Here is a 21,006-nt window from a genome sequence, read left to right on the forward strand (position 1 = left end):
CCATATGAAGCCATGACCCTGGATGGAATGACATAGTATAGAGTATGGGACCTAGTAACATGACTGGAGGAATTCCAATAAAAAACAATATAAACTTACTTTTAAAGGAAAGAGTATAGTGTTTTGGCATCAGAAATACTGGAAACTACATATAGTAAAATATTTTTCAGTAATATGTCTTGTATTAGAGCCAAAACCAAATAAAGGTTGTGCTCTCGAACTTCAATCAGCGAATCAATCAAAATGTATGGAAATATTATGCGGAGCTCCAGAAGGGTTACAAAGAATGAGAAGAGATGATTCATCCTAGAAAGGAGTTTTGCAGTCTACTTGAGTAATCATGATACATAATGGTAAGAGAATAAAAACACAAAAAGGTAACTGATAAGAACCCAGTGAGAGCTTCAGAAAATACTCTTTGTGTTTAGAGACAGAATGAAAGCAGTTTTCTCAAATGAGTTGGGCAGGAAAAAAATTGTAGGAGAGGTAGAGTATGTAAACATTTAGATCAGGGCAGAGAGTGAGAGATGATGTCAAACGGGAGAGGGGAAATTCCTTGGGTTAGAATGAGGAGTTACCCTAGAGGTAATAGTGAAAGTAGTTGCGCTGAACATCTTTTCTAGTATAAGCATTGAATACTGTAAATTTTTCTCCAAATACCGCTTTATGTCACCAGCTCACAAATTTTGGTATGTTATGTTTTCCTTTTTCACTCAGTGCAATATTTTCTGATTCCCTTTGTCATCCTTCTTTGATTCATGTCTTACTTAGAAGTATGTTATATAATTTCCAAATATTTTTCAAGGTAACCTTTTTATTAATGATTTCTAATTTAATTCTCTTGTGTTCAGAGAATATACTTTGTATCATTTTAATTTTCATTATACTAAGATATAGTTTATGGGTCAGAATATGATATTTTGCTGTCATGTACACTTAAGAAGCATCTAAAAGAATGTGCATTCTATTGTTTTGGGGTGGAGTTTTGTATGAATGTCAATTAGATCAAGTTGGTTGATAATAGTTTTCGAATCTTCTGTATACTTACTAACATTTTACTTGTTTTATTCCTTAATGAAAAAGGAGATGAGAAATCTTCAACTGTGACTGAATTTGTCTATTTTTTTCTGTTCCACCAGTGTATTTAGTATTTGGTAGTACTGAGTGCAAAAATATTTAGGATTGTTTTGTCTTCTTGGTGAATAGACCCCTTTATCCTTATGCAATACTTCTCTTTGTCCCTAGTAGTATTCCTAGTTTGGAAAACTAATTTGTTCTGATAATATAGTCAGTCCAGCTTACTTTTGATTGGTGGTGTATGCCATTTTCCATCCTTTCACTTTTAATCTTTCTACATTTTTTTATTCCTAGTTTTTTTAAAGCCAGTCTGAATGTCCTTGTTTTTTAAATGGATAGTTCAGAAAACTAACATTTATTGGAATTGGTGATACGGTTTGGTTATCTGTCTCATCATCTCTTTTGAAATATTCGAGTATTTTTGTGATTCTACTGTATCTCTTCTATTGGCTCACTAATTTTAGCTTTTGTAAATTTTTAAGTGATTCCTCTAGAATTTACAGTATAGGTTTTAACTCTGCAGAGGTTGCGGTCAAAAGAGTTGTCTCAGATCTGCTTTGACCTCTGATGAGTTAATGTGTTAGTCTCAGCTTCAAATAATATTAGAAGCTTTTTAACAGTATATTTTCACTTCCTTATTCATATTTTTTGTGTTACTTTTGTGATTTTACTTCTGCATTTTGTAAAGTCCATGATACATTACCATATTTGCTTTAGACAGTCAGTTGTCTTTTTTGTGATAAATTATGCATAACATAACATTTATCATTTAAGTATGCAATTCTCTTTTAGCACATTCTGGTCTCCTGAGCCACAGAGTGGCTTTCAGTTCCCTTGTTTCTCCCCCACTGGTAGACTGCTATTTCTTGTTTGTTACTCAATGTAAGGCCCCTAGTGGGAACAGAACAATTTATTGGTTCTCCTATTCCAGTCTTAATATTAGGTAGGGTATATGTACCTGAACCCCAGGTTGGAGCTTTCTCAATATTCTCACTCTCACTTCCTGCGGTAGTCAAGTCCTTGATACACATAGCTTTCCTGTCTCATCCTCTTAATCAGAGTTGCTTTTATTTCTACAACCCTGCCCCTCCCCCTGACAGAAGGGACATTTCCCTGAAACCATGCCAGGGAATGTTTCCTGCCTATCTCCTACAATTATTTTTCTTCTGCATAGATTGTGGTTTTGTTGTAAGCAGCATAAGTGTTTATGTAAGGAAGGAAAGATCCAACAAAACAAAATATTATTTACAAATTAGTTCAATTATTGATGCTGTTGCTCTTGGCTATTCATTAATATTGGTAAAGAAAATAAAACTGTTCCTGAATAGGTCTTGCAAAGCAAATGTTATATGAGTATTCATAAGTTGGCAGTAAAGTTGCATGATATTAATAACTGTTATTATAAATCCCCATCAGATGGTTAATAAGTGCTGAGCACTTTGCTTAATGTCTTACTTATGTCATCATTTCGCTCTCACATCAATCCTCTGAGGTAGTTGCAGTCATTTAAGACACTCACCCAAGGTCATATAGTTAAATGGCAGAGCTGGGAAATGAACTCAGGTTAAAAAATCCAAGCTTTTAACTAGTATGATTTACTCCCTACATTATTAAATTATTCATGATTTCTTTTCTTGGGTTTTTCCTCTACTTGAGATGATAGGAAGTCATTTCTCATTGCTGTATTGATTCTTCTAATAGCAGATGAATTGTTAGAAACTTTACCTGTAGAAAATTATTTTTCAAATATAATGAGAAAAATTGTTGCCTCTTTAATTAACTGAGATTTTCTGTGCACTAAAAAAAGAACTGACACCCAACAGTCATAGCTATTGTCACATGGCAGGCAAAGTATGTTGAAATATGCGTAGTGCAAAATGGGAGTGTAGCAGTTCTGTGTTCGTGAAGTGCCTAACTTGTAAGAAGTAGATCTTCCTTGACTCATTTATGAAGTGATAGTGTGCATTGTCTTACCAAACATTAGTGCCAGAAACATCAGAGAGCAAATGAGTGTCAGAATTGTTTCTTATAGATGTAGAGGTCAGTGCTAAGGTAATCTGGAAGCATCCTAAATCATTGTGACCTTAAAGAGGATTCTGAATGTTAAGTAATATTTTTTCATTGAAAACATGGTATAGGATGCAGAGTTATTCTCAAAGCCCCAGAGCTGTATATGTTTCTTATTATTGTTTTGACTTTAGCTTGTGGTATAATGAGTACTTTGTTGGAACTTAAAATATTTATATTTATTTTACTCTCCGTTCTAGGTTGGTGATGTAGTAGAAGTACAGGCAGATGAAACCTTTCCCTGTGATCTTATTCTTCTATCATCCTGCACCACTGATGGAACCTGTTATGTCACTACAGCCAGTCTCGATGGAGAATCCAATTGCAAGGTAATAGAGACCAATCCTGGCCTGTGTTGAGCTAAGGATAATTATACATTACTGCTTCCTAACACTTCTACTCTCCCATTTTTCTTGTTCATCTAGGTTTTGTATTTGAAGGCAGCTGTTATGTAATTGCCTTTTTTTTTTCTTTCTTTTTGGTACCGGGGATCGAACTTGGGTCCTTGGTTTGCAAGGCAGGCAGTGGAACCACTGAGCTAAATCCCCGGCCTTATAATTGTCTTTTTAACTTCTAAGGAAATACTCATCTTTGGGAAAAAGGATGATGTTGGGTGGGGAGAACACCATGGCCCAGATAAAAACCACAGCAATTTTTATAGTGCTGCTTGAATTTCATATTGATACATCCACTTAATATTCTATTTAAGCTTTTGTAAATGAAAATAATTATAGGCCAAAACTTTATATAAGTATAAAAATAATTCCATGTACTCTAACCTTACAACTTGTTTTTTATTCTAAAAGTGATTCATATTTTAGTTTAAAAATGTTTATTCCTGAGTTGCAAGAAATCTAACCTGAAGTAATCTGATTGCTTTTTTCAGTATCTTAGGGTGCAGTTTGGCAGATGTTTGCTTTATCAGAACTAGGAAGAATTTTAAATGGGTTAAAGTAAATTTTGTGAAAATGGGTGATGATACTTTCTGGTGCAGTCAGTTCTTGGCCTTCATCCAGCACCCTCCCCAGAGTGTGAAGATGGATTTCTCCCTGTGCTGCATCTGAGGAGCGATACTCATGTGCTTACCTCTGCGTGTATTTTTGGAGGGCTCCTCTACTCGTTTCTTCCCTCTGGAGTTGAGGACTGGGGCTCAATATTTCAGAAAGGAACTTTACGTGTTAGGTGACTGATTCTGTATTTCCAAGACACTGTGATGAGGTAGCAGCATTTAAACTGTTCAAAAACAGAGTTATATGTTAGGGAATGTCAAGATAAAATCAAGAAGTTTACCTAATGATTCCCTAATAGTGAAAAAGTGCTTATAGGAAAAAAACTTTCAGTAGTGTTTTTTTTCTTTTTTACACTAATCTGATCAAGTCAGGCTTTCAAAATCAGGTGATAGTTTTAAATATAGCTCAGGCAGTTGTGTACTATTCCCCAAAGACCATGTCAACAGCATTTCCATCTGTGTAAGCAGTCCGCTCTTTGAGTCTGCATTAGCCCTTGTTTGATGATTTATAAATGGGTTCATTGGATCTTGCCTTGAGTTTTGAGTCAAGTGCACAGTGTACACTAGAATATTCTAACCCAAGACACATCGTGTTCCTGTCTCTCATACAAACTATAGTAATGTTGAGCATTTTCAGGACCATTAATTAAGCTATTTGTGTAATAAAACTATTAATAATTTTTCTACCGTTGACAGTATTTTTGCATTATTTTGACCAAAAAGGGGGCTGGGGATTTAGCTCTGGTTCCGGTGCCTGCCTCGCAAGTGCAAGGTCCAGAATTTGATCCCTGGTACCAAAAAACCCCCCAAGAAACAAAAGGGTTATGTTCCATTCAAGTGTGTATCTCTGCATTGCCATACACTATAGTGAAAAAATAATAAGTCTCAGTTCTATAAGTGGGAGAAAAAAATAAATGTATTAATTTTCATGGAGTTTTCAATTATATGCATGCTGAAAATGGAATACTCTGCTGTCAATATCAAGAGTAACTCTTAGTTGTTTTTCCTTTTAACTTTGAAATTTCTTCATAGTAAGGTTATCTTTTTAATTGTTTGTAATTTATGTTAATAATATCATATAACTTTTTTGGTGGGAAGTGTGCATCAGTATTTGCAGTAAGTCTGCCAAAGGGTCTTACTCAGACTGTATTTCTGGAATCAGTTGGGTATACAGTTTTGAAAAGAAACACTTTTTGTATGTATTTACTTTTTCTTCTGCTTTCGTCTAGACACATTATGCAGTACGGGACACTATTGCACTCTGTACAGCTGAATCCATCGATAGGCTCCGAGCAGCAATTGAATGTGAACAGCCTCAACCTGACCTCTACAAGTAAGAGTCACGTGGCTTCACTTTACTGCTATTTGTTACCTCTCTTTTTTTGCCACCAGTATTGAAAAAAAAAAAGATTAAAAAACCACCCACCACTTACCAGCCTACTCTAGTGTATGTTTTTATGAGCTGTTCTTCCTTCTGGCAGGGAAATGATTCAGATCAGTCTTGTTCACTACCAGCCTAATATAAATCATTGTGGGCCCAGGCATCCTATGATTTTTATTTTTGTTACTTGTAAACATGACCATCTATCAAATTTTAAAATTGTGTTATCCCATAAGGCTGTTCTATCAGACTCATGGAGTACACAAAGTTAATTAAAACAAAATAAGCCTTTTTCATGCCATCCAGCATTAAAAAGAGAAGATAATACAAGGCCATGCAATTAGTAGGCACATTTTTTACAGTGATCACAATGAACTGAGGATTGCAAATTGATCACAGTAAGCAGGTAAGTAGAAGGGGCAATAAAAATGTCTTCTGTTTTATTATACCTAGGCTGTGTGGACTAGGTTTGCTGATTAACAGTCATTGTGGTTTGTCAAAAATTTGGCATTTGATTTTAAGACTGTTTAGTTTGGTTGATTAGAACATGGTGCTAATGGGGTATAGTAACAGCTTCTATTCCCGTGTGGTTCAATTTTATTCTCTTACACTGTTACAGATGGCACCAGTTGCCTAGGCCAGCCATTTTGTTAGTAATGCTTTTTTTTTTTTTTTTAGTAATGCTATTGATCATAATGGGGAACTGAGTGGATGGATGTGGTTTACACTGACACCTAACAAAGTATCATACTGTGAAAACAGGGCCCTCTTTCCTTTTCCCATAATTCCTTCTTTCCTCTTCCGTATTCACCTTGACACTGGGAACTAAGACCATAAAGTAAAACAGGTATTCTCTGCCTTTGAGAAGCTCGCAGTGAACAAGTAGATAAAACAGGAAAGCTAAACTTATAGTACAATAATGGGTGAGTACAAAGTCCAAGGGGTCCCAGAAGAGGAAGTGGCTTATTCTGCCTATAAATTACAGAGCAGTATATGTACTCTTGCATATTCATAGCATATTCATAGAGAAACCCCAGGATTTTTCAGTTGTCCTATATATGAAGAATTTTAAGGCAGACAATATTATTCCTAATTCTCTAGCCTAGATTGAATCTTTTATATAATGTGACTTCAGAATACCTTGTACTTCTGCCACCCTAGTAATAATCCCTTGCGCTGTATTTGTATTGTATTATTCACTTATCTTTTTTAGGGCAAGGAATATGTCTTTATTAGTGTGTCTGCAGCACCTAGTATAGTTCTGGCGTAATTAGTATATGATGAATGAAGTTACAGGCCTTCATATTTTCTGTTTTCCTATAATGAAAACATTGTTCATAATGCAAATTACAGAACATTCATAACACTCTTGTTAAGGAGGGATTAGACGTTTTTACTCTTATTTTACAGAAATGCAGGTTACCATGTGCCCAGCCATATTAAGTGCCTGGGTCAAACTCACTATTGAGGTGAGCTGCAAGACAGAGACTGAACATTTCCCAGATTGTAATCACGAGTTCATTGTCTAAGACATAGTGCTGTGGTTCAAAATTCTGATCCTGGGACCGGCAGCATCAGTATCACCTGTGAACTGCTTAAATCAGAAGCTCGAGGATGGGTCCCAGAAATCTGTGGTTTAATAAGTCCTTCAGTGGGCATGATTCATTCTCAGGAGTAAGAACTACTGAACTAACAGTTTTAAAATTTGTGTTTTAGCACTAGAAACCTTTCTTCACATGAATCCAAAGCAGAAGCCTCATTATTTATATAAAGGTGAAAAGGAGAAGGGTGTTGTGTGCATGCATAATGCCTGGTAGAGCCTGCAAGTCAATTCAGAATCTCTGTTTACATTGTTACAATCCCTATTATTTTAAAGATTAGTTTAAAATGTTATGTACCTTATTGGCTCAGTGTAACTTTTCCCCTAGGATTTATTCTTCATTCAAAGTCTTACCTTTTTTCATTATTTGTATTTTGATTCATTCTCATATCGGTTGTATTTGGATTTCACTTGGATGTAGAAAACATACTTGCTGTTATGTTCTTTTCACAGATTTGTTGGGCGAATCAATATCTATAGTAATAGTCTTGAAGCTGTTGCCAGGTTCGTTGATTATTCCTTTAATCTGTCCTTTTGGGAGAGGGCGAAATATTTCTCTTTTAAACTCACCAAATAGGTAAATACCTTTCCTTATAAAAAAAAAGGATACAAAACTGAATAAGTTACTAACCCTGTGATTGGTAGGGTTCTGATGTTAACATCTCTGTGTGTTAGGCAGAGGGGGTTGCTAAAATAATCCTTAGTGTTTCCAGACCCTTTGACCTGTAGTATTCCCAAACCTACTCTAGCCTCTGTGGTTATTATCTCTGGTAGTGGCTCACAAGTTTGGAAATACGCTTGGAGAATGTTTAATAGAGAGTGACTGAGGGAGTAGGCAGTGGATAAACTGCTAGAAGAATTACTTGGACCTAATTAAAATGAAAGGCTGATCATTTATAATGAGGTAATTCATACAAAGAAGGATGCTTTTTTTAAAACAATTAATTACCTCAACTTTTCCACTTGACCTTTATAGTCACACTTTTAAAAACTTAAAATAAATAGTAATGCAAGGTGCACAGTGATCCCCAAAAGGTAGGTTTATGCTCTACAAAGATGTCTTTTATCTGTGACCTTGTTTCTCTCTATCTGCTGTTCTGTCTTGTTCTTGTCTTACTATCTATGACTCATAATCCTTTGATTCCTCTGTGCATTTCTTTACCTCTGAATGTTGCTGGCCACTCCTGATGTGCTTCCATCTGTGCTGTACCCTGAAGTCACTTCAGAGGGAGGGATCTTTCAGTTTGTCCTAGGGAGTAGGCATATGGCAGAAGTAGACAAATACATTCTGAAACCCTTGGAGATAGATGCATGTCATGACAAAATCTGTCCCCAGAATTGATGATGCTATGCATTTTTTGGATAAGCTGTGCTCACTTTTTTTTTTTTTAATTTAGGTCTTTGGGACCTGAAAATCTCTTGCTGAAAGGAGCTACACTAAAAAATACCAAGAAGATATATGGTGAACAGTTTTTAAGATATAAGAAATATGTTTTGTAAAGCCTGTGAACAAACAGCACATATTTAAAAGTGAATGTGGCAGATATTGCCATTTATTCTAACCTATATTTAGGTGTTGGGAATTTACAAGATGGTAAACTGACACAAAATATGACAAATACTTCATAGAATTAAAATTATACTGTAAATGGTACATCAACTGGTACGTAGAATAGGACTTAGAATTCTCACTTACGTAGACTTAAGAATTCATAGATGCAAGTGGGTAGGGATTTGGTTGACAAGTTCTGTTATAACCTAATTTTCGTTAATTTTTTTATTCTTTAGGAGTTGCTGTTTACACTGGGATGGAAACCAAAATGGCTTTGAACTACCAAGGAAAATCGCAGAAACGTTCTGCTGTCGAAAAGTTAGTGTGTACCATGATTTCTTTAGTTATTATTTATTGAAATAGTTACTTCCTCAGTAATTCCAAATCACAACCGTAACAAAATATACTGAGTATAATAGCAGCCACCATTTTACGCACTCCTTTATGTACCAGAAACTGTCCAAAGTGATTTTAATGTCCGATTTGATTTAATATTCTAGACAACTTTGAAGCAATTTGTCTTACCCTTTCCACTTTTTAGACCAGAAAATGGTCTCCAAGATGATAAGTGTCTTACCTAAGCTTACATAGCTACGAAAGGGTAGAGTTTACTTGAACTATTAATTCATGTCCTTTTGTTGCTGGAGTCAATGATTTGGGGTCCTCTAGTTGCTATATGCAAGGTGGTTCTACAACATAGATTATAGTCTCCTAGCAAATATTGAAGTGGTTCCTGGTAGACCTCCAAACTAGGTACCACAGGTAGGGACTCTGTATTGTGGGCATGGTTACCCAGTTTATCAGTATATCAGTGGCACCTTCTCCAGAGCTCTATGCTGAGAGGAGTATATACGAAGTTTGTGGATTACGTATTTGCTGTCCTGCCTTCAATCCCAAACATTTAGGATTCAGGGACTTGGAGACAGGCTACTCCTATAAAGACCGAATAGGTAGTAGTGTATGTGTGTGTCTGTTTCCTTTCATTTTACAAGAACCTTACTAAAGGTGTGTCAAAGCTAGCCAGTCATTGCACATTGGGGAACATTGATGATCAATAAACAGCAATTCTGGGCTGGCTTTTCTTTTGTGTCACTTGACAATGATGCAGATTTGATAACTGAGGTTCCTAGCTAAAGTTTTGTGCTATCATTGCACATCATACATGGAAAAGAAGTGTTAGATAACTGAACTGTTTAGTTTATATTTGGTTGATGTCACGAGTAATTAAGTGGTTATAAACACCATGCTATCTTATTTTTCAGATCCATTAATGCCTTCTTGATTGTATATTTATTTATCTTACTGACCAAAGCAGCAGTATGCACTACTCTAAAGTATATTTGGCAGAGTACCCCTCACAATGACGAACCTTGGTATAATCGAAAGACTCAGAAAGAACGGGAGACTTTTAAGGTAATTTTTTTTCCACTGAAAATTTTAACTCTGGGACTTTGTGAGCAAGCCACCCTTTATTGAAACACTTGCTCAGAGGGATGATACCTTTTGTTAGCTTCTGTGTTATCTTTTTGGTTGTATGGTGGCCCCAAACCATTAAATATTTAGATTTTAAAATTTTACTTTAGGCATTTATGCTTATTTTTAGCTCTTCAGTTAACAGTTTGAAGCAATTTATCTATTTATTTATTTATTTTAAAAATTAATTTTATTGATACATTTTCATGGTACATTTTAGGTATACAGTTCATTTACATTTATCATTGGGTGTTTGTACCTGTACATGATATATCTTGGTTCTTATTGTTTTCCCCATTACCTGTGTGCCCTTCACCCCCTTCGCCCTTACCTATTTACATAGATTTCATTTCCATTTTTTTTTTCTTTTCTCATAGTTTTTCCTTTCCCTCTTTTCCTTTCCCCTTCCCCTCCCTTCACTCCTTTGTCTTTGGACCTTTTTTCCTATTTCAAATTATCAGTTATTCATTTTAATCATTTTAACTCTTGTTTACACTGTCAGTTTCTCACACTAGAGAAACTATTCGGTATTTACACATGTGTGTCCTATTTATTTCACTTAAGAGTATGGCCTCGATATGCATCCATTTAGCTATAAATGACTCTAGTTTTTCGTTCTTTATGGCTGAGTAGTACTCCATTTTATTAAAAAACCACATCTTCTGTATCCAGTTTCCAGTCGATGGGCACTTGGGCTGCTTCCAAGCTTTAGCTATTACAAACTGTGCCGCTAGGAACATGGGTGCACATATATCACTGTGGTATGATTCTTTTAATTCTTTTGGGAAGATACCTAGCAGGGGAATAACTGGGTCAAATGAGACCTCTAGCCCTAGTTCTTTGAGGTATCTCCATACTGACTTCCACAGTGGTTGCACCAGTCTGCACTCCCACCAGCAATGGAGAAGGGTTCCTTTCTCCCCACACCCCCGCCAGCATTTGTTATTGGTTGATTTCTTGATAGCAGCCATTCTTTCTGGAGATGGAATCTCAGTGTTGTTTTCATCTGCATCTCTCGAATGACCAGTGATGTTGAACATTTTTTCATATATTTGTTTGCTGCTTTTACTTCTTTGTGAAATGTTTGTTCATTTCTGATGCCCATTTTTGAATTGGGTCTTTGAATTTGAGGAGTCTGATTTTTTTCAATTCTTTATAGATTCTAGACAGTAGTCCTTTGTCTGAGGTATAGCTGCTAAAATTTTTTTCCCATATTGTAGGTTGTCTGTTAGCTCTGTTGGTGGTTTCTTTTGCACTGCAGAAGGTTTTTGATAAGATGAGATCTCAGTTGTTGATTCTTTCTGCTAGTTCTCGTGCTGCTGAGGTTTTGTTCATGAAGTCTTTTCCTATTCCAATGTCTAATTTGAAGCAATTTGACAGGAGGCTGTGGCATTTTAATATAGTACGAACTTGTGAGATAACATATTAGTAGCATAATGGATACCTTCTTGTAAATTCTGGTCTCTCATTCATACCTAGGGGTAGAAGGAGCAAAGATTTTAAGGAAGTGAAAAAAGTTTTAAGAGAGAACATATATGTCCTGAAGAATAATAGTAACATTCAGAATATCCTTAAATGTTCTCACATACTGTGATAATTTTGACTACAATGATATAGTGTCATTGGGGAGTATCTTTATAGCAAGAACAGTGTTTTTAGCATTGAAATAAAGGGAAAGTTAAACATTTCTTTTTCTTATACGTATCTGACAGAGCTGTGCATCTAACTAGCATGAACTGTCTTTTTCATTTTAGGTTTTGAAAATGTTCACCGACTTCCTGTCGTTTATGGTTCTTTTCAACTTTATCATTCCTGTCTCCATGTATGTGACAGTGGAAATGCAGAAATTCTTAGGCTCCTTCTTCATCTCTTGGGATAAGGACTTTTATGATGAAGAAATTAATGAAGGTGCCTTGGTTAACACATCAGACCTTAATGAAGAACTTGGTCAGGTTAGAATCCATTTTTGTTTAAAAGAAGGGAAAATATCTTTGTTGTAATCTGGATTACCAATATATGTCACTGTTTCATGTTTGAAAATGTTACTCAAAGAAAATTCTTTATTCAGGCACGTAATAAAAGTAAGCAGTATAGGGCTGGGGATTTAGCTCTGGTTCTGCCGCCTGCCTCGCAAGTGCAAGGACCGGAGTTCGATCCCCGGTACCGGAAAAAAAAAAAAAGTAAGCAGTATTTTCATAGGTGTATATCAGTTCTTTTGGTGGCATTTTGAGAAAGATGCAATTTATATATTTGAATATTAAAGAAATTCTCTTTAAAATTCACCAGGTGATGTTAGATTATGTTGTTGCTTTGAAACAGGAAACATGTAGTTTTCATTATTATCTAAAATTATTTGTGGATAGGATACAAGGTAGTAAATATAGCTATTTTATAAGTACATGTAGTCCCATAAACAAAATTGATTATTGTTGTCCCATTGGCATTTCTTTGGTAAATTGTTGATCAGATGGAATATAGACTAGCAAACAGAATTGTTTATTCCAGACTAGAACTTGAAGTGAAAGGAAAATGTGATGACGTGCCCTTCCCATAATGCTTTTTGCTTAATATACCAATGTAACCAAAACTGTGGCCTTGTTTCTAACCCAGGAGCATGTATTTTCTAAGGCAAGGCAGTTTAACTGTAATTTCAAGTGATGACTTCTTAGGTGTTTTTCTCATTAGTATTTAGAACATTTTTCCCTTTATCTGAATTTATTGTGTGTCATGTAATGATCTTCACAGGCTGAGGGAATTTTTTGGCTTGCAATTAATTCTCATATTTAGAATATAGAAGGCTATGGAAATGTCATTTCTGTGGCTGGAATATGTAAATTCAGTTCATAGAACTGTATGGCTAGAACAAGGCTCCACACTTGTTCTAAATGGTGCTGATTTGTATCTATACCTCAAAATTCTGTCTTGCTTGGTTTTGCCTTCCCGTTTCCCCGCTCTTTTATTTGTGCTCTTGACACAGTCTTTGCCTGAAACCAAAGAATGCCCTGGACAGCTGCCGTTGAAAGGGTGAAAGGAATCTGCAGATACCATTTTGTTTGGGCCTGACTTCAAGGCACAAGTATTTCAGACCTTGAAGCCTGCATTCCACATGGATACTGAGGCACTAAGAATAGGACGAGAAATGAATCAACCAATGGTTTTTCTGAGATACTGTTTGCAGAAGATTCTTTTGTTGGTGATTTGAGCTGCTGTAACAGATCCTAGCGTTTTTAAACCCCTGAATTTTCATCCAAGGGACAGATCTATCTGAATAGAACTACTGTAGTTTCAATAGGAAAGCATCAATCTGCAGGCTTTTGCTTGAAACAAATTTCTGAGTTGTAGAAGTCACCTCTGATAAACTCCTTTCCCTGACAGCTATTTTAGTGGCTCACTCTAAATGTGCCTGGTGTAGATTCAGTGCCTGGTTGTCTGGATTAACCTACCCAAGGGAGAGCATAGCTACCCTGGGGATATCTGTAACTACTACTGAAAATAGAGTAGCCATCATCCGGAGGTTACACTTAATGATCTCCTGAGACAGAGAGGATGTTCAGGCCTAGTTGCACTTGATGGGACCCTTCCCTCATTCCTTCAGATCCCTACTTCAGCAGATTCCATATTACCTTTGGGAGTGCAAACCTCCTCTCATCATCTATATTGTATTAAGACTAGATACAGTAAAGTACAGTTTTGGGTAATGATCTGGTAAATTTGATCAGTGAAAAGAAGCTACAGTTTTTGTTTCAGCTACCACTTTCTTCCTTTACTAAATTCTGCATTTTGGAGTGCAATTGACATTTAGTCAAATCACTAAGTTAATAGTAGACCATCACTTCAATTAATATGGTATCTAAACAACTTGCTATCATTATCAGCTTGTACTTTTAGAAAATATGTGAATGAAAATGCAGAGAAGCCTTGAAATAGCTTTCTTACACCATTTAGCACTCAATGGACTGGTACACACAAAATTAAGTGTAATCAGTTTCTTCTTTGATGAGTCATAATTTAAGACCTTTAGGGCTTTTTATGTTACTAAAGGCAGTATCAGTTCATTCCTGTCAATGCCATGGCAAACATTTGCTTAACCTCTTTAAAGAATGACCCATTGGTGTATAAAAAAAAACAATAGAAAGATATATTTAGTGCAGTGATACAAAAAGAGGAAACAAAAGGAAATAGACTGGTCAGCTCAGAAAATAATGAGATCTTTTCTGATCAGACCTCAATCTTTTGTATAACTGAATGATTTCAAACCATCCTTAATAATCAGACTAGTCTCCTCCTCCATATCCTCTCACAGTGTTGTAGCTATGCCTGATTGTGTGACTTTATCATCTAAATATATACAGAATTCTGACTTCAGTAATTCAATCTGGTAGTTAATATATTCAGCTTCTGCTATCTACCTGGGATGTTGCTAAGTATTGAGGTTACTATTGTAAACAAGAAAACAAGTTTTCCACCATCTGTCTACCTTGGGGAAACATAACAGATCTAACTTTACCAATGTGATCACAATCAATCAGAAAAAATTGGGGAGTGTGAGGCAATGGAAAGAGTCTAGTGCTGCACTATTTTGGACAAGTCAACCACAACAACAATCAACATCTATATAGCACCTTTTAGTTTCAGAACATACTTATTATTGAGCTTTATTATTTAGTCTTTACAGTCTCATACAGCAAGTATTATAATTTAAATTTAATATTTAAAATTCATAAAACAAAGATATTTCCCCAAAGCACAAAGTTAGTATGCCTGGCACCACAAACTGAACTTTGAAAGTTAGATTTTTTTCCCCTTTAGAGACAAATGGCTTCCTCAGATTTCCTCAGGCCTAGGGCATAAAGAGCTCCCTCCACCTGTTCTCAGTCCAGATGAATTTGCAGAATATACAGATGCTGGCACTAGGAGTTCAAGTCCAGCTTCATTTCCTTAGGCAAGGTAGGGAGAGGTCTGGGTCTAGGAAGAGTTGAAACAAGTCTGAATGTGTCTGTTGTCTCATTGTATCCCCCTCCCCCTCACTGATCCTTGCTATCAAAGACTCCAATACACCTGTACTCTACAAGGTGAGATGGTGATTTGAGGCAAATTGGCTCCTCCATTCCTTGGAGCTAGCTTTGAGTAAGTCCTGTTTCCTTTTTACAAAAATAAATGACCTCCTTTTATTTGGTCAGTGGCAAGGAAATGAACCTGAGCATAAGGACCTCAGTGGCCAATAACATTAGTAGATGGCAGACCCAAGACTTCAGTCCAAATATTCTACTCATTAAACCATATAAAATGTTTTTAATCAGTTTTGACCTATGAAGTAGACTATTTCACGTGTTCAACCTGTATTTCAGATCTCTTTCTGCCCTATAGCAACTATCTCACTAAGAGACAGGAAACATAATACCTATGTGGTTTTTCCTTCACTGTTCTGCAGTCACTCAAAACAACACTCTTGCCAGAAGATGTGGTTCTTGAGGGAGTTTCTGTATACCCCAAGCAACAGTTCTCCAGTGGACTCCACTGGCTATCCTCTAATTCCATTTACTTCTGACACTTATCTACCTGGATATGGTATCAGATCCCACACAGATTGAAGGCTTCAGTCCCAGGATACTGCCCTTTGCCTTAACATGCCAAGTACAGCTTGTACCCTGAGCTTATGACCACCCAGCCATCAATCAGGGCACCATGATCTCTGCCTTGGATTCCCTTAATTTGCTGGAGTAGCTCACAAAATTCAGGGAAACATACTTATGCTCACTGATTTACTATAAAGGATACAGATGAACAGCCAAGTGGAAGACATGTATAGAGCAAGGTGTGTGGGGAGGATTGCAGAGCTTCCATGCCCTCTCCAGACGTGTCACTCTCTAGGAACCTGTACATGATCAGCTAGCTAGGCACTCTCTGAACCTAGTCTTTGTGGCTGTTTATGGAAGCTTCGTTGTTACTTACCCTTGAGTGATTAAATCTTTGGCCATTGACAGTCAGTTTAACCTTCAGCCCTTCTACCCTCCCACTAGAGGTTGTAGAGTGGGGCTGAAAAATCCCAACTTCCTGATCTTGCCTTAGTCTTCCTAGTGACCTGCCCCTAGCCAAAAGCTATATAGAATCTGTGCTACTAGTCATCTCATTAACATTCAAAAGACACTCGTCTGTCCAGAGAGATTCCAAGGGTTTTAGGATCGTATGTCAGGGAATAGGGACGAAGATCAAATATCTATTTCACAATGTCACAGTCTACCCCATTTTCAAACACTGATGATCAAAAAGATACACAACTCAAAGATGCTGGTGGCATTAGTAGAATTCCATTCAGTCATTGATAATTATTATTAGTCCAGTCATTGAAAATGTCTGGGTGTGGTCACTGAGGTTTGTAGGCTTCCATTTTAATCTTCTCAGGTTCCAAAATAAGGAATGAATTAGAAAAACATACTGCTCCATCTTTTTAGGCATCTAGTATAATTGAGCTTGCTGTGAGCCCCTTTTGAGGTGTTAACGTGATTCTGAATTTCCCTCATTGCATAATCCACTTATTTATTCCTGTACCTTCAACTATGATTTCTCCTTTTTATTTATACCCAAACCTTTTCACACTTGGAATGGTCATTAGATTTAGGCCACTGCGCTTGTCTGTAATGAAGGAAGCAGTAGTCTAGCAGGAACCTTCCCCTCAGTCCACTGCCATTCTGACAGCATAAGGTTAAATGGAGAAGTGGTGGGCTGTTTGAACCTTCAGCCAATATAGTTGCATTAACTATCTAATTTGCCAGATGGAGGGAAGCACCCCCCACCCCCCACCCATCCTGCCCTTAGGAATTCTGACTGGGGGTTTAAAAACATTTCTCCTGGATGTGTAGCTCTGGGTAGAGTACTTAGCTAGCAGGTCTGAGTTCCATCCTGAGTTCCATCTCCAGTACCACCAGAAGAAAGGGAGCAAGTGATTCAGAGCCCTCATTTCTGAAGCTGGCTAGGTAACCCCAGCTACTGCCAGTTGTCTAGACTGTCTTATCAACCAAGTCTTTTGAAAGCTATGTTTCAAGAAATGAATTTCATATCACTCATTTTATGCTTTCAGTCCACAAAATGATGAGTTTGGACTTGCTGATATAAAGGAGCCTTCTTCAGGAAGCACAAACCTATCATTAGAGAGGGAAAGGCTGCTTGTGAGGCAGAGTCAAGCAGCATCCTATGCTTTTATTTCTCTCCTTTAATTATGAGCCTACTTTTTAATACAGATCACAGCTCCCCTTTTCCCTGAGTATGTGGCATATGCTGGGGCAGTGGTTCTCTGAGACCAACAGCGTCAGCATAACCTGGAGACTTAAAAATACAAGTTATCCAGCCTCACCTCAGAGCTCCTGAATCAGAAACTCTGGAGAAATAGTGTACAGCACTCTGAGTTCTAACAGACCCTTCAAGTGTGCATGATAATACTACATGTTGAGCCTTACTGCATGTGAGTATAGTTTGTTAGCCTACACCTGTGAGATTCAAGGTTTGTAGACCCATACTGCTCAAATGTACATGTAGGTGCAGAAATTATACTTTATGTTGTGAAAATGCCACTTTTGGCACTTTAAAAAGAGACTTTGAGCTAATGCTTATCCAAGTGCAGGATGTGAAATAACCCAGGGCAACCGTCAGGGGTAAAGGAAAGTTAATAATTTTGACCAGGAAAAAAAATCCCCAAAGAATTTCATTGTAAGTGGAAAAATCTAAATGATACATGAATAATAGTAGCTGGATTAATTTAGAGAGAGAATTCAAACTTGGCTGGCTAACAGGAAAACAGGAAGATTGGAAGGAATGCTATGTTTGTGCCAATGCTACTACCGTGAAACGCTTTGAAAAATAATTAGAAAGCAACTACTGCTGGAGTTCATCTCTTTCTCCCTTACATAATAAAAACCTTAATCTTGTGCTTATGCTTGTTCCTGTCACCCCATAATTTTAACTATTTAAATACAAATTGCCAAACAGGAGGATAAAATTGTGGGTTTCCAAAAGCCAGATGTTATAAATAGAAGAGATAAAAACTGAGATAAAATGGAAATGCTCAAAATTGTCTATTTGAATGGAAAATTTGTTTCATTGCTTATTTTCCACTATTTATAAAAAGATCCTTATATATTATACTTTAAACTAGCACTATAAACTTGTTTCAATTTGAGAACTTTTTTGAGGAGTACTTAAAAATATCTATAGTATATGGAAATTTCAGTTATATTTTTGATCACTATTGACCTATTATGTCTCCTAATTAGATAACTTAACATTGATATTTCCCCTCCCTGTATGTATTCTATAGTTCTTATACTCATAATATGATGTAATTCATTTTACTTCAGTCTACTATTTTTATAGAAAATTGAGCTTTCCCCAGGTTGGGATTCCATCAGTTTTTGTTTGATTTTTTTGTATCCCAGTTCATTTGAACTCCAATTAAACTTTGTGTGTCTCTCTCTCTCTCTTTCTCTCTCCCTCTCTCCCTCTCTCCCTCTCTCCCTCTCTCCCTCTCTCCCTCTCTCCCTCTCTCCCTCTCTCCCTGTCTCCCTGTCTCCCTCTCTCCCTCTCTCCCTCTCTCCCTCTCTCCCTCTCTCCCTCTCTCCCTCTCCCCCTCTCCCCCTCTCCCCCTCTCCCTCTCTCCCTCTCCCCTCCCCTCTTCTCTCTCTCTCTCTCTCTCTCTCTCTCTCTCTCTCTGTCTCGTGTAAAGTATTCTTATTTCCCCCTTGGGAAACTTACTTTAATGGGTTAAATTGTATAATTGTTAGTTTGATATAGTAGTCACATTTTTCCTTCCTATTACTCTTCTTCTGCATTTGAGTAGGTCTACCTTAGGCATGTGGTACTATTTCAGTGTCTTTAAAAATACTTGCACGTTTGCCTCTGTAATTCTCTTTGACATTTGACAAAAAGTCTTAGAAGAAATGATTTTCTATGGATATGAAAATAGCACTGGCATACAGCTAACTAAAAATTAATCACACTGAAGAAACATGTTTGTGTTTTTGTTTCAGGTGGATTATGTATTTACAGATAAGACTGGAACACTCACTGAAAATAGCATGGAATTCATTGAATGCTCCATAGATGGGCACAAATATAAAGATGAAACTCAGGAAGTTGATGGATTGTCACAGACTGATGGACCTTTAACATATTTTGACAAAGCAGATAAGGTGACATTTTCTACATTATTATTTTACCTGAAAAGTCAGTCATGTGTTACACCTATGTAACCATTTGTTCTTTTAGCGTCATCTTTTTCAGCTTCACTTATTTGCATTTCTATCTCTACCTCCCTCCCTGCCTGCCTTTTTTTTCCTTCCTTCCTTCCTTCCTTCCTTCCTTCCTTCCTTTCTTCCTTCCTTCCTTCCGTGGTAGTGAGGGTTGAACCCAGGGCCTTCACACTGAACTACATCCCCAGCCCTATTTTAATTTTTTGAGATGAGGTCTTGCTAAATTACCTGGACTGGGCTTGAACTTGGGATCCTCCTGCCACAGCCTCCCAGGGTGCTGAGATTACAGTCCTGCACCACCACACCTGACTCACTTATCTTGTTTTACTAATACCTCTGGAATCTGTGGACAAGTAGAACTTACAAGTAAAGAGAATTATGGAAAATGACATTTGAGTAAAACGTTTTCTTGCCTATGTGATCATAATTTTTTAAAAATATAAGCTCCTCTAAGAACAATGTCACTTTGAATCTTTGAAGTTCCAGGAATATCTAGGCATTAAACAAACCAAAGCCTCCCTGTGCTGGAGCTGTTGTTGGATTGAGAACTAGATACCAAATGGGCTCCTTTTTTTTTTTTTTTGGTACCGGGGATCGAACTCAGGACCTTGTGCTTTTAAAAGAGGCAGGTGGCGGAACCACTGAGCTAAATCCCTGGCCCCCAAATGGACTCTTTTAGGACCATGAAGAAGTCATTGCCTTGGTTTAGGTGGCACTACAAAACTTGAATAAGTTAGTTTGGCCTCAAGGGATGCTAAGAAACAGGAAATTCTTTTAGATGGTAGGATGATACATAGCTTATTTGGTAGGAATTCATAAATTTTTTTACTCAACTTGTTAGAGGTTATAACATTCTCTCACACTAACATCTTTTCTGTATTCACTGTACCTAGTGATCAAAGTAAAAGTAATACAGACATTCTTCTGTTGCTATTCCACAGGATCGAGAGGAGCTCTTTCTGCGTGCCTTGTGTTTATGTCATACTGTAGAAACTAAAACAAACGATGCTGTTGATGGAGCTACAGAGTCAGCTGAACTAACCTATGTCTCCTCCTCACCAGATGAAATAGCTTTGGTAAAAGGAGCGAAGAAGTAAGCACTTCTGAGAAAAAGAAATCACTGGAGAACACAAGTTATTTTGGTTTTTCTTCAGTTGTTTCAGTAACCCTCTCATATATTGCTTCTGTTATTTAGTAAAAAGCCAAACTGCTTTATCTAAAAGTTTGTGGAAAATTACCAAACCTAACCAATTAAATCCAAAAAGATTAGCGATGCATTGATACAATATGCCTTATTATTTATACATGCCAGCCTCAAGTCCAAATTTTATCTTATATTTTGCAAATCACACATTACTGGCCACTTCTTGTACAACACGTGTTATTTCTGAAATGTTCCCAGCAATTGTGATGTCATTTGATAACTGACTCCAGTTTCATCCATGAGACCCAAGACGGTTAAGTGATCAAAAGGTCATCCAGTGTATTAGCTGCAGAATTGAAATTACACATTGTTTCTCTCTTGCTTTGAATAATTGTGACTGGGCATTGACTTGCTCTGGGTTAGATCATATGAAAAGAGAAGAAATGAATTAAGAAGCATGA

At 36.9% G+C, this 21,006-nt stretch overlaps 1 protein-coding gene across 14 annotated transcripts in view; it reads left to right on the forward strand.

Moving 5' to 3' along the window:
• Atp11c (ATPase phospholipid transporting 11C (ATP11C blood group)) overlaps positions 1-21,006 on the forward strand; it is a 176,446-nt gene that overhangs the window by 100,473 nt on the left and 54,967 nt on the right. For 13 of the 14 annotated variants that reach the window (XM_004862303.3, XM_013078680.3, XM_087202110.1 and 10 more), the window contains 9 exons: positions 3,345-3,473; positions 5,383-5,486; positions 7,588-7,638; positions 8,532-8,596; positions 8,923-9,004; positions 9,949-10,099; positions 11,914-12,111; positions 19,180-19,341; positions 20,343-20,494. In XM_004862303.3, the coding sequence (XP_004862360.2) occupies positions 3,345-3,473; positions 5,383-5,486; positions 7,588-7,638; positions 8,532-8,596; positions 8,923-9,004; positions 9,949-10,099; positions 11,914-12,111; positions 19,180-19,341; positions 20,343-20,494 (1,094 nt within the window). The remainder of the gene's footprint in view (positions 1-3,344; positions 3,474-5,382; positions 5,487-7,587; positions 7,639-8,531; positions 8,597-8,922; positions 9,005-9,948; positions 10,100-11,913; positions 12,112-19,179; positions 19,342-20,342; positions 20,495-21,006) is intronic. The other variant, XM_087202109.1, reaches the window with a different exon arrangement.

This window comes from Heterocephalus glaber, unplaced genomic scaffold (assembly GCF_053883595.1).
Source record: "Heterocephalus glaber isolate CG9 unplaced genomic scaffold, H.glaber_assembly_v1.0 deba00001764, whole genome shotgun sequence".
NCBI lineage: Eukaryota > Metazoa > Chordata > Mammalia > Rodentia > Bathyergidae > Heterocephalus > Heterocephalus glaber.